The sequence below is a fragment of the Hibiscus syriacus genome, unplaced genomic scaffold (genome assembly GCF_006381635.1).
Source record: "Hibiscus syriacus cultivar Baekdansim isolate YM2019G1 unplaced genomic scaffold, ASM638163v2 tig00110945_pilon, whole genome shotgun sequence".
NCBI lineage: Eukaryota > Viridiplantae > Streptophyta > Magnoliopsida > Malvales > Malvaceae > Hibiscus > Hibiscus syriacus.
The window spans coordinates 1,935,805-1,949,510 of record NW_024062926.1 but is presented as its reverse complement, the minus strand read 5'-3'; the positions used below and the strand labels follow the sequence as shown (position 1 = coordinate 1,949,510).

General features: G+C 36.2%; 1 protein-coding gene across 1 annotated transcript; it reads left to right on the top strand.

Moving 5' to 3' along the window:
- Window positions 1-419: 419 nt before the first annotated feature.
- Window positions 420-2,486, top strand: LOC120147935. The gene is made up of 4 exons (XM_039161164.1): window positions 420-805; window positions 904-1,018; window positions 1,103-1,217; window positions 1,414-2,486. The coding sequence occupies exons 1-4, from the start codon at window positions 705-707 to the stop codon at window positions 2,322-2,324; spliced, it is 1,242 nt and encodes a 413-aa protein (XP_039017095.1). The 5' UTR covers window positions 420-704; the 3' UTR covers window positions 2,325-2,486.
- The last annotated feature ends 11,220 nt before the right edge of the window (window positions 2,487-13,706 follow it).

Here is a 13,706-nt window from a genome sequence, read left to right as displayed (position 1 = left end):
AAGGCATTTTTGGTCACTGAGGTTATTTTCTCTATTTTAAAATGTGTTTTCTGTTTTTAAATATATATATATATATATATATAATTTTTATTTTTTATTTTAAATAAACATTTTAAAATTATCAGGTTGTAACATGTTTCATTTAACCGAAAAATTAATATCGTTACCGATCAAGATACCTAGATGAGACGAAAATTAATTTAAACACTAATTTTAAAAAATAATTATAATTTAGACACTTATTTTAATATTAAATCTTTTATTTTTTATTCTCAAACACCAAATGTTTTGAATTTATTATAGCATGGCATATAACGATGACCCCAAAAGCTGACAGTAAAGTGTGTAAACAATGGTGAACTCTTAAATTATTGGGGGCCAAAACAAAGGCACGAACCATTTCTTTCACTCTCCTTGTACTGCTCCCTTCCCAAAAGAAAACAAAGCTTAACCCCTCCATCTCTGATCCCTCTCCTTCTCTTCCTCTCCATCGATTGCAGACCGGGGAAGAAGAAAGTCCAAAACCCATCATCAAGATATTGACTAATCTTTTCCATCTACCCCGTGTAAAAACACTGCTCTCTTCCTTGCCATCTTTTACTACTTTCTTCTGGGTAAGCTTCCAAGTATCTTCTCTCCCCCCCCTTCTCTCTTGGTTTACCCTACTAGATTTTTCTTTTCCCATTGAAGAAGAGAGATCAAAGATGCCAAGGCCAGGCCCTAGACCTTACGAGTGTGTAAGAAGAACTTGGCATAGCGAGAGACACCAACCCATGAGAGGTTCCATCATTCAACAGATTTTTAGGTTCTGGGTCATTAATTTCGTTACATTTTAAACATCATTATTTTGTGGTTATTTTGGGAGGGGGTTTAATTCCATGCCTACCATATGTTTGATTTTAGGCTAGCTATGGAAACTCATAGCACGGCTACTAAGAAGAAGAGGGAATGGCAAGATAAAATAATAATTGTCATCGTCAAAGCTGAGGAGATTTTGTATTCCAAAGCCAATTCTGAGGTTGTTTTCTCCTTTCAGTTTTGTGGATCTTTTTGTTCTTTATTTACGTTTCAGCTTAATTTTGCCCTTAACGCTAATTTTTAGGCTGAATACACGAACCCCGAAACCCTATGGGACCGTGTTAATGATGCCGTCAACTCGATTATCCGTCGAGATGAGAGCACTGAAACAGGAGAGCTTTTGCCACCTTGTGTTGAAGGTGCTATTGATTTTTTAATTTTATTTTAGATTTTACATGTTCTACTCTGGGATATTTTTGGATTTGAGTTTATTGTTATTTATCGGTTTGTCTCGTTTTGATCATACATTTAGCTGCAACTTTATGAACTTTTCGATTTGAAACCAATTTCAAGAACAATTTGGACTGAAAGATTATGGTACATATGTTGTTTTAGCTGCCCTTAATCTGGGGTGCTATCCGGTGAGAGCTTCAAGGAGCCAACGACACTGTAATCCTAGGTCTTATCTTACTCCAAGAGCACCCGAACCTGTCTCTGCAGTGCCTAGGATTTTGGATAAAGGCAGTGAGGAATGTTGTCCTCAGATATCGCCGGTTCAGCCAGGCAGTCAATTTGCTAGAATAGCAACCAAAGTGAATTCCAATGTTTCAGTCTCGCAAACTAACATTCATGGTTATCCATTTCTGTCTGAAAATGGTCCATCTGGCCGTGACCAACTGATGAGGAAAGAAACCAACACCCCACCGAACTTGGGTCAAGCTTACCCCCTGTACTATGGAGTTCACTGTCAAAATGTAGAGCTCCAGACAGGTTCCCCTGTTCAGGAAAAGATAGTGTCTGATATGATAATTGTTGGGAGACCTATTGGTACATCTGTTTTAGAGCCAGCTGAAAGGGGTTCCTTGCAGAATTTTTCTTCTTCTGATGTCGATGTTGGTGGTCAGAGAATTGGACAGCAAGATATCGAGCGCACCCACAATAAGTCATTTGCAAAAGAATGTGATTTGTCCTTGCGGCTGGGTCTATTTTCTGACCCTTGTATGCAAGTAGGAAAGAATTCAATTTGTGAAGCTAAAGATGTCGGTCCAAGCTGCAGTCAAGGTGGGAGCAAACTTAATGATTCTTTTCAACAAACGAGTAAAGAGTTCCGTTTTTTCCCAGAGAGGACTGTTAATGACCATTTTGTTTCATCTTCAAGAAAGTGCTTCATGGAAAATGAAGATAACAATTTTGGGGTAGCAGTGAGAAAACGCAAGGCAACATTTGGAGGCAACTCAGAAGATGAACAATTTTGCAGGCTACCAGGGTCGTCGACTAAGAATAGAAGAAATTGTCCAGGTTTGTAGACAATAGTTCTAATTGTAGTTTGTCCTTCAAATTAGTTGCTTTTGAGAGCTTGTAAAATTTAATTGCTTACCATGAGATGCATTTTTGGAGTGCAGCAGAGAGTGAACTGTAAATAAATTTTTTAGCATGATTGATATCTAATAGTTGGATGATCTAATTCTCATGACACATATAATTACTCAAACATTTAAATAAATATTTTTTTATCAGCTGAGAACAATATAAGTAACATTTACTTTCTCTATGTATGTGGAACGATTTGTAGGTTTCTATATGCACAAAGATCAGGAAACAAATGAAAGTGGAAAAGAATTATAGATATTTTAGACAAATTATTAGCAATTTGAAACAATGAAATGGAGTGAAATATATACCCAAGTTCTCGTAGAAGTGTTGATCACGAATTATATATCCAACATTTCAGACTTTATGTTCCTTGTCACCTTAACGGGCACGGGTTGATTTTAGCACGTTGGTGCAAGAACGTCTTGTTGAATTGAATGCTTCTTAAGGTAGCCATGGGAGGGCACTTTTTAGTTATTGGCATTAGGTTAGGTTGAGCCCTACTTTCTAGTGCAATTCGCTGCTTGCCAAGTCTTTGCTAAGTAGCTTGTTGTTTTAGGGATTAGGATGGAGGAACCGAGTCCGAGTGTTCTACAACTGGGGATAGTTTGTGGAAAGGAAGGTGCATAGTTGGGAGCAAGGATCAGAAGCATGTCTTTGTTGTGTGATGACGAGACTCGAGTAATTAGATGCTCTTATTGTGTAACATTCAACTTAATAGGTTTTTCAGGTAGTACAGAAGGAATCTGTTGGAATTCCTAAAATTAAGGATAAATTACTTACCTTATTCCTAGGAGTTCCCTTGTAGAGTAGGATCTAAACTTAGTCTCTAATTCTTAGGGAGTTATTGATTTTTGGGGATTGCTTCCTAATTTATTCTTAGACTACTCTATAAAGGCTATAAACTATTTAGTAAAAAATAACAACCTTCTTTCTAAGTTTGTTTATGGCATCAGAGATATAGGAGCCATTCGATCCTGCTCCTTTTGTCTTTATCTTCTTGACCCTCTCGTTAATCTTTCTTGCCTCTCCGATTGAATCCATTTTCTATGGGCGACAATGAAACTCTATCCGAAATTGAGACCTCACAAATGACTTAGACTTTTAACCAGGGAATCTCTCAAGGTGACCTTAATTCCTCCCTCATAATCACCAATCATCGTCTAGATGGAAAAAATTTCCTGTAGTGGTCCCAATCGGTCATTATGGTAATTTGTGGCCATGGAAAATTAGGTTACATCAATGGAGAAATTTCTTAACCATCCTCAACAAATTCGACTTTCGCTACTTGGGAGCTTAACAACTCGATTGTAATGGCTTGACTAATTAACTCAATGGAAGGCCATATAAGTCACACTTATCTCTTCTTCAAAACTGTGAAAGACATGTGGTATGCAATCAAAGAAAACTACTCGGATTTGGGAAACACGTCCCAAGTATTCGAGATCAAGCTGAAGTTGAAGGATATTCGACAAGGAGCACTCGAAGTAACTTAATACTACAATAATCTGAAAATTTTATAGCAGGAGCTGGATATGTACTACGAGGCAGACTGGAGCGAAAGCGTGGAACACACCAAGATTATGACTCATCTCAACAAAGAACGCCTTTATGAGTTCCTAGCAGGACTGGATCGTGAGTTAGATGAGGTCTGTGGACGAATTCTGGGTAGAATCATTCTACCAACAATCGGGGAAGCATTTGCAGAAGTTAGAAGAGAAGAAAAATGATGATTGGTCATGATGGAAGTCCCAAAAGAACCTAAAATTGTGACAACAATTGGTTACTGTCCTCCTGAAAATTTTACCCTTATCATTAAAGGTCATCAACCACAAAAATTTTGTGCTGGAAATGATTCTGGATCAAACAAACCATGGTGCAACCACTGCAATTGCGTTGGTTAAACAAGGGAAAGGTTCTTCAAACTCCATGGCTATCCTATAAAAAATCAGAAGGAGAATAAAACTGCAATGTTGTCCACTAATACCTCCACTGCTGCAGATGATGCTCTTGACGTTCACCTAACCGAAACCAACTTGAGACACTCCATAAGTTGCTTGGTACTTCTATGGCTAGTGGTTCTCTAGCCACCCAATATATTACCCTCAACATTGTCTTTGAACCTAATAAATCCTCCTGGATACTCAATTCGGGTGCTTCCTATCACATGATTGTTTCACTTATTCACCTTATCATGACCAATCCTAAATCGACATGGTTGGTGGATCCTACTCACTGGTGGCTGGAATTGGAAAAGTAAAATTAGCAGAAAATTTATCCCTTGATAAAGTCCTATATGTCCCAAAATTATCCTATAATTTACTTTCAGTCAGTAAACTTACCAAGGATGAAAATGTTCTTGATGAATTTTCTGCAATTGGTTGTGTGGTACAGAAACAGAAATCGGGGAGGATGATTGGCACTGCTAAAGTTGATGATGGACTATATGTTTGGAATAAAGACAGTACACAAGAAGTATTGACTTTATCTACTTCAAAAGATGACACAATTATGTTATGGCACCATAGACTAGGACATCCAAACTTCTTGTATTTGGAGAAACATCTTATATTGTTATTTCACAATAAAAGTGAGCTCCTTGAAATGTGAAATTTGCTAATTATTCAAACACTCTCGTGTATCATACCCATTAAAGCCTTATGTTCAGTCTCAACCTTTCTCGTTAATACACAGTGATCTATGGGGAGCCAGATGTATAAAGAATGTTACGAGAGCTAGATGGTTTATAACTTTCATTGATGACCACACTAGGGTTTGTTGGGTATACATCCTCAAAGAAAAATCCGTAACACCCAAAATCTTTCAAAACTTGCACTTAATGGTTCGAACCCAATTTAATTCTATCATACATACTCTCCGAACTGACAATGGAAAAGAATATTTCAATTCTATCCTAAGCCCTTTCCTTTTTGACCAAGGCATCATACATTAAAGTTCTTACCCCCAACACACCTCAACGAAACGGGACATCTGAAAGAAAAAATCGACATCTCTTTGTTGTGGTTCAAGCCATAATGTTCACCATGGGTGTGTAAGTAGTGTTTAAGTTAAACTTTGAATCCTAACTTATATATAAAATGATCTCCTAATTTATAGAAAAGATGACTCCTATCTTTTCTAGGTATCTAATTCATATATATATAAATCTCATGTATCATCTTGTGTAAAATATAATTGTTCTTTGAATAAAAATAATTTCAGAATTAAAAAAATCATGTTTAACAGAACCAGAAAAATCTGTTTACCAAAATCGAAAAACTATATTTCTATATGGTATCAGAGCCGGCTTCGATCTCAACCTTACTGCTGTCGTCGTTCGTCATCCTTCCGATCAGTAGTGTGCCTTCTGTGCACTGTTGTTCTTCTAGTTGTGAAATTCTGTCAACACACCACCCGTCACAGCGACGTTTTTCTCTCATCGTCGTACCCTTTGCAACACAGCCCCTTTACAGTGTCGTCTTCCTTGTTGCGCAACCACAACAGTGTCACTTCTATCGCAGCGTTGCTCTCCTTTTCGTACTGTTCTTGTCACGCTTCCGGTCTAACTATGCCCTTATCACACCGGAAACCCTTCACATTTCGTTGTTTGGTACATGTTACGCCGTTGTTGGTAACTGTCCGTCCAACACTATCTCCTCACCGCACAACCCATTCGACACTCATCCTAGCGCTGATCTCCTCAAATCTCCGATTGTACATTATATTAGTGTTCCTTGCTAGTTCATGACATATCCCAAGCTCTCAATTCCTCGACAATCATGGCATATCCTTATTCGTCCTACATTCCATCTAAGGATGAAACTTCCATTGTTCAGCCGTCTCCTTCCGACTCGGTTTCCTCATCCATTACTTGTCATCGTCTAAATGGGTGTGTCTCTTGGATTATTGATTCCGGAGAAACTGATCATATAACGGGATACTTCAGTTTATTTTTCACCTTTCACAAAAATGGTATTTGATGCAGTGTTCGTACTACTGATGGTTCTCTATCACTGGTTAAGGGAAATGGCTCAGTTCGCATTAATAGCCACATTACTCTATCTAATGTTCTATTTGTTCCAAGTTTGACTTGCAATATTCTTTCGATTAGCAAATTATCTACCGATTTGGGTTGTATTTCTCATTTTACTCGTGATTATTGTGAATTTCAGGATTTGACCTCATGGATGGTGATTGACATTACTAGGCGTCGTGGTGGACTCTATATCCTTAACACTCCTCCTTATACTCTCGTTCCCTACCACTCACCTGCACCATTTATATCTTCTTTTGTTTCAGTTTCTCCCACAGATGCGGCTGCCGACATTGTGTTATGGCATTTTAAGTTAGGTCACCCAAGTTTTTCTTATCTTGCAAAATTATTTCCATAATTATTTATTAAAAAAAATCCCATATTTTTCTTGTGACATTTGCTCTGTTGCAAAACACATTCGGAGTTCTTATCCTCATTCTCCCTCTTGCTTGCCTAACCATTTTTCCTTAATTCATAGTGACATTTGAGGACCTTCACGGGTTACGGGTTTACATGGAATTCGTTGGTTTATTACTTTTATTGATGACCACTCTCGTACCACTTGGACCTTTGTTATGAATGAAAAATCTGAGTCTTCTACCATCTTCAAACGATTTCACAAAATGGTTGAAACACAATTCCAAAGTTCTATTGGCATCCTTAAATCTAATAATGGTGGGGAATACCTCTATTAGTCGTTGGGAGCCTTCTTCTAGGAAAACGAAATAGTCCACCTCACTTCTTGTTTCGACACTCCATAATAAAATGGGGCTTCGAACGTAAAAATTGTCATCTTCTTGAGATAAACTGAGCACTTCTTTTCTTCTTCTAATGTTCCAAAATACCTTTGGGGCGATGCTCTCTTAACAGTTATTTTTCTAATCAATCATTTTCCTAGTAAGATTTTTGCCTTTAAGTGTCCACGGGATATCCTTTCCACTAAATTCCCTCACTTCAAACCTTTTATGGGAAACTAATGTATGGTTTTAAGATTTTCACGGCTCAAGTTGATCATATTCACATTCCAGAGACCATAGAGGAGGCATTTAAAAAGTCTTGAGTAGAAGAAGGTAGTTGAAGAATACATTTCAGCTCTAGAAAACAACAAAACCTTGGTCATTGTTGATTTACCTAAAGACAAGAACCAGTCGGCTGCAAATGGGTATTTTCTGTGAAATTCAAGACAAATGGAAAAATTGAGAGATATAATGCTATACTTGTGGCAAAATGGTTCACTCAGACTTATGGAGTTGACTATCAGGAGACCTTTGCTCCAGTTGCAAAACTCAACACTGTTTGAGTTCTATTATCCTTGGCAGTGAACAAGGATTGGATGATTCACTAACTAGACGTAAAAAAATGTATTTATCAATGGCAATCTTGAAGAAGAGGTCTATATGCAATTTCCACCAGAAATTCATCTCGAAATAATCGGGTATGTAAATTATTGAAATCTTTATATGGTCTAAAACAATCACCTCGAGCTTGGTTTGATAGATTCACGAAGGTAATGTTACAAGACAACTACAAACAGTGTCAATCCGATCACACTCTGTTTTTAAAAACTGCTCCTGATAAGAAGAAGTCAATCTTGATTGTATACGTTGATGATATCATCATCACGGGTGATGACTTGGTAGAAATCGAGAAGTTGAAGACATTACTAGAAAAAGAGATTGAAACCAAATATTTGGGAACAATGAGATATTTCATAGGCATGGAGGTAGTGAGATCATGAGAAGGAATTGTCACAAATCAAATAAAGTATATTATAGACTTACTTTCTGAAACTGAAATGACTAATTGCAAGCCCTCTGAAACTCCTATGGAAGTTAACATGAAATTGAGTAAAGATGGAAACCCGGTAGACAAGAACATTATCAGATGCTAGTTGGTAAACTCATTTATCTATCTCTAACTAGACGTTACATTGTTTTTCCTGTTAGCATTGTTAGTCAATATATGAAGGATCCAAGAGAAGAACATCTGAAGGCAGTTAATCGAATATAAAGATATCTAAAGATGAGACGAGGACATGGGTTGATTTTCAGAAAACATGAAGACATAACAATTAAAATCTTCTCATATTCAAGTTGGGCTGGAGAATTAACAGATAGAAGGTCAACCACGGGATATTGCTAATTTGTGTGGGGAAACCTAGTGATATGGAGAAGCAAGAAATAATTTGTAGTCTCTAGAAGCAGCGCAGAAGCGGAATATAGGGTGATAGCACTAGGAATGTCTGAAGGAATTTGGCTACAAAGACTCTTAACTAAACTAGAGATGTGCAACAACAACAATTTTGAACTTCAGAGTGACAACAAATCTGCGATAAGTATTGCAAAGAATCGAGTGCACCACTATAGAACAAAACGTGTGGAGATCGACATACATTTTATTCCATAAAAAGTAAATGGCGGAACTGTGAAACTAAACTACGTCCCTTCACAAAACCAGCTAGCAGATGTATTGACCAAGACACTTCCAAGGATTAACTTTGACGAAATTACATCCAAGCTAGGTCTTCACAATATTTATTCCCCAGCTTGAGGGGGAGTGTAAGTAGTGCTTAAGTTAAACTCTGAATCCTAACTTATCTCTAAAACTATCTCCTAATTTATAGAAAAATATGACTCCTATCTTATCTTGGTCTCTAATTCATGTATATAAAAATTTAATGTATCATATTGTGTAAAATACAATTGTTCTTTGAATAAAATAATTTCATAATTGAAAAAACCCTGTTTACCATAACCAAAAAACTTTGTTTACAAGAATCAGAAAACTCTATTTACCAGAACCAGAAAACTCTATTTCTACAGGGTGTCCTAAAATACTTGTGGGGAGAGGTTGTCCTCATTGCTTGCTACCTCATAAATCGTCTACCATCAAAGGTGTTAAATTTTCAAACACCTCTACATACACTTCAAAAGATCTTTCCCTTATTTTGTGTTCCCAATGTACCAACAAAATATATTCGATTGCAAAGCTTTTGTCCACAATCATCATCCCAATCTATCCAAGTTTGATCCTCGAGCACACACATGTGTCTTCATTGGCTATTCTGCCACACAAAAGGGCTATAAGTGTTACTCACCAACCTTACACATAATGTTCGTCTCTCGAGATGTCACTTTTTTTTTATAATGAACCATATTTTGCAGCATCTCATCTTCAGGGGGAGACTCTCAATTAAGATGAGACCCTTAATACCCTTCTTATTATACCTCATGATCCTACCTCTACTATCACAAACAAACCTAACAACCCAACAACCATTGTATTTCTAGATTTAGGGGTTATTTCTTTTGTGCAGCAGCAATAAATTAGCATAGTCAATCATACCACTGAATAACAACAACTTGATCCGCGAAGGCAGTAAGAAAAGGCCCCATAACTTTGGGTATACTCTCGACGACTTTATTCTCCTAAAATTGAAACAACAGTGCTAATTTCATCCCCAACTGAGGATTATTCTGAAATAGAAGTCTCACTTCCATCGCCCTCCTTCTATCTTTCAATTACAGTTTGAAAGGGAACAATGAGTTGCACTCATCACCCTATTTCTCAGTTTGTGTCCTATGGAAACTTATGTAAGTCTTATGAAGCCTTCTTGTCTAATGTTGATAATGTAGAAGTTTCGAAAAACATAGAAGAAACTCTTAAATAAACTGAGTGGAGGTAAGATATGATGGAAGAAATAAAGGCTCTCAAAGATAATGAAACATGGGAAGTCTCAGATTTACCAAGTGGGAAGAAGACCGTAGGATGAAAGTGGATATTCACTACAAAATTTAAACTAGATGGCAGTATCGACCGATACAAGGCTCGGCTTGTGGCTAAGGGATTTACTCAAACCTATGGCCTTGACTACGACGAGACGTTTGCACCAGTTGCCAAGCTAAACACCATTCGAGTTCTCCTATCCCTTGTTGTCAACTTGGATTGGCCCTTGGCCTATTTGGACGTAAAAAATGCTTTCCTCAATAATGAATTAAATGATGAAATGTACATAGACTTCCTACCCGGGTTGGAAGAGAGCAATGACTAAGTGTATAAGTTAAAGAAGTCTTTATATGGACTAAAGCAATCTCTAAGAGTGTGGTTCAACCGATTTTCCAAAGCTATGACTAGTTGAAGCTATATTCAAGGATAGACTGACCACACCATGTTTTACAAACACTCAAAAAGTGAAAATGTTACATTCTCATTGTCTATGTGGATGATATAATATTAACAAGGGATGATTCAAGCAGAAATGAAAGGCTAAAAGAGTTTTTTAGTGATGAATTCAAACTTAAGGACTCGGGGAATCTTAGATACTTTCTTGGAATGGAGGTAGCAAGGTCTAAGGCAAGTATTTCCATCTCCCAAAGAAAGCATGTTCTCGATTTGCTTTCTAAAGTTAGTTTGTTGGGCTGCAAACCATCCAAAAATCCTATGGAATTCAATCTTAAATTGGGAACTGATCATGATGGAGAAGAAATCTACAGGGGGATATCAACGACTAGTAGGGAAATTTATCTACATATCTCACACTCGTCCAGATATAGCTTTCAGTGTGAGTGTTATCAGTCAGTACATGCATGCTTCATGGGAGAAACATCTCTAAGTTGCGTATAGGATATTAAAGTATCTCAAAGGGACTCTGGGTAAAGGCCTATACTTCAAGAAAACTATCAACCGAAGCGTAGAAGTATACACTGATGCAGACTGGGTAGGGGCTATTAACGACAGACGTTCTACAAGTGGTTATTTTAGCTATGTTTGGGGTAATCTCGTAATGTGGAGAAGTAAAAAACAATCTGTTGTAGCATGCAACAGTACAAAGGCATAGTATCGAGCACTATCCCATGGTATATGCTAAGGAATCTAGATATAACAACTACTGGGAGAACTAAAAGTGTCATATACCAGACCTAAAAAAATGCATTGTGACAACCAGGTAGCTGTCAGCATAGCATATAATCTTGTTCACCACGATCGCACCAAACATGTGGAAATTGATTGTTGCTTCATCAAAGAAAAAATTAACTCGGGAGAGGATTGTGTTACCTACCTATGAGACAACAAGTTGCAAACTTCTTGACCAAAATCTTGAGAAGAAACATGTTTGAAGAAATTATTGGCAAGTTGGATTTGATAAATATCTACACTCCAGCTTGAGGGGAAGTGTTGGAATTCCTAAAATTAAGTATAAATTACTTACCTTATTCCTAGGAGTTCCCTTGTACAGTAGGATCTAATCTTAGTCTCTAATTCTTAGGAAGTTACTAATTTTTAGGGATTATTTCCTTATTTATACTGAGACTACTCTATAAAGGTTGTAAACTATTTAGTAAAAAATAACAACATTATTTCTAAGTTTGTTCATAATATTTGGTTCCAGAGTTATATTAGGTATTTTGTAGAAATAGCTTCCATGGATTAGCCTCTATGATCATCAAATCTAGCTCATTGTTACCTATATAGAAAGATGAGTGGTTTGCTTGGAGGATTACAACACCATTGTGGGTTCCGATTTTTTTAAACAAGGCAAATGCTATTGTTGAGCTCTCTCTCTCTCCAGCTATTTGAGCCAGGAATCACAATTGGTGTTTAATTTGATCATGTCTAAGAAAAGGTATGTTGGCCTTTTCTCACTATTTTCCCTTTTTTGAGCTTTATGGGGTTCTAAAAAATGAGGGGGATTCCTGTGAAAAGAGAAGAGAGAATGTAGAGTACAAAGGTTGAACATATTCCCATGTGGTATATGGTGGGGTGACAGATAGACTCCACGAAGCTTTAAAGACGTGGTTGATGAGACATCCTATTCTCTCCCGAGTTTCTGAGAAAGACATTGCCTTAGCCTGTTATGTGGATATATATTCTTCTTTTGTTTTTCACCTTCACTTTATGTTATACCACAATAATATCAGTTGAATGTTAGGGAGAATAAAATAGAGCTTCTTCACATTTCCAACCATAACTATTTCATGGGTTAAATTCATCAAATGTCCCTAAATTATAAGTTAAATTATAAATTAGTCCTTGATCATCAAAACGGTTCTTCAATCGATATATTTTAAAGTTTAAGGAGTAATTTAGAATTTGTCTTGTCTATGTTTAAGGAGTAACTTAGAATTTGTCCATAGGCAAGCATTCCCCAGCCGCAAGCCGCCAATTGTAATTTCAACAATAACATGGAAAGGAATGGTAGGAAGTATGAGCAATGGATAAAATGTGTTTGATGGTTGGTCCCATTGCACTTGTCTTTCTTAGATTATGATACTTAAACTCTCAATCACACTCAAAACTACATTTTTATTGGGTAATTTTTTATTAAAAAAATATACTATTATATATGTTATAATTATTAAATTTAAAATAATTAAATCAACAAGTTGTGGATACAATAATAAAATATATTACAGTTAAACCAACGAGTGTTAGTATAAGTGATTGAGATTTACAAATTTGAGCTTGTAAGGTCAAGTTCGAATCTTACCACTATCACTCTTGGTGAGAACTCTGTAAATTCCTATGTAAATCCCAATTGGGTCTTAGGTATGCCCTAGCACTGTACTGGAGAACTATCCCTGACCTAAACTTTTCATGTACTACAAAAATACTACAATTAATTTAAGAGAAAACTCATGTAAGAATATAAAGATTGTCATCCAAAAAATAATCATAATTTTTTTAATACACAAAGTAGAAAGGAAAAGGTTTCCTTTTTCTTTTTACTTTAAATATTTGGATTTTTTATTAAGATAAATTTCTAACGTTTTATTTTTGTCGTAACCGTACTTCGGGTGGGCCCAGAATTGGGTCCCGACTTAATTTGATGTGATGGAGACGCCACCGATCATTTTAAATCAGGTGATCGAACACCTTAACTTACATTTTATTTGATCTGCGTTTTACCAAAAATTTGTCGATTCGGGAGCTGATTACAATTAGGGAATGATTAGCACTCCTATACTACCCTTTCAAAACCAATTTGATTTCTCGATTTTCTTAATTGAGAAAATTGAAGATTAACTTAAAATTTAAATGTTCGACTCGAATTACTTACCTTTGAAGAATTTTAAAATTGTCCTAAAAAATAAATCAAATGAATGTTAAACAATAAAATAAAAAAATATTAAATAAATAAAAGAGTTAAAAGAAAATTCAAATTAAAAAGGATTAAATTGAAAAGAATTAAAAGTCAAGGATCAAACTCATATTAATTGAAAGCTGCAAGGAAAAAAATAAAAAATAGTTCAGAGTCAAATTACAAAATATAAGAAATATAAACATG

Bases quoted from the DNA above. Each gene is read 5' to 3' on its own strand.
- LOC120147935 (XM_039161164.1), top strand. From the start codon at position 705: ATGCCAAGGCCAGGCCCTAGACCTTACGAGTGTGTAAGAAGAACTTGG. The intron at 806-903 runs GTTCTGGGTCAT...GTTTGATTTTAG, and splicing joins ATCATTCAACAGATTTTTAG to GCTAGCTATGGAAACTCATA. The intron at 1,019-1,102 runs GTTGTTTTCTCC...GCTAATTTTTAG, and splicing joins ATTCCAAAGCCAATTCTGAG to GCTGAATACACGAACCCCGA.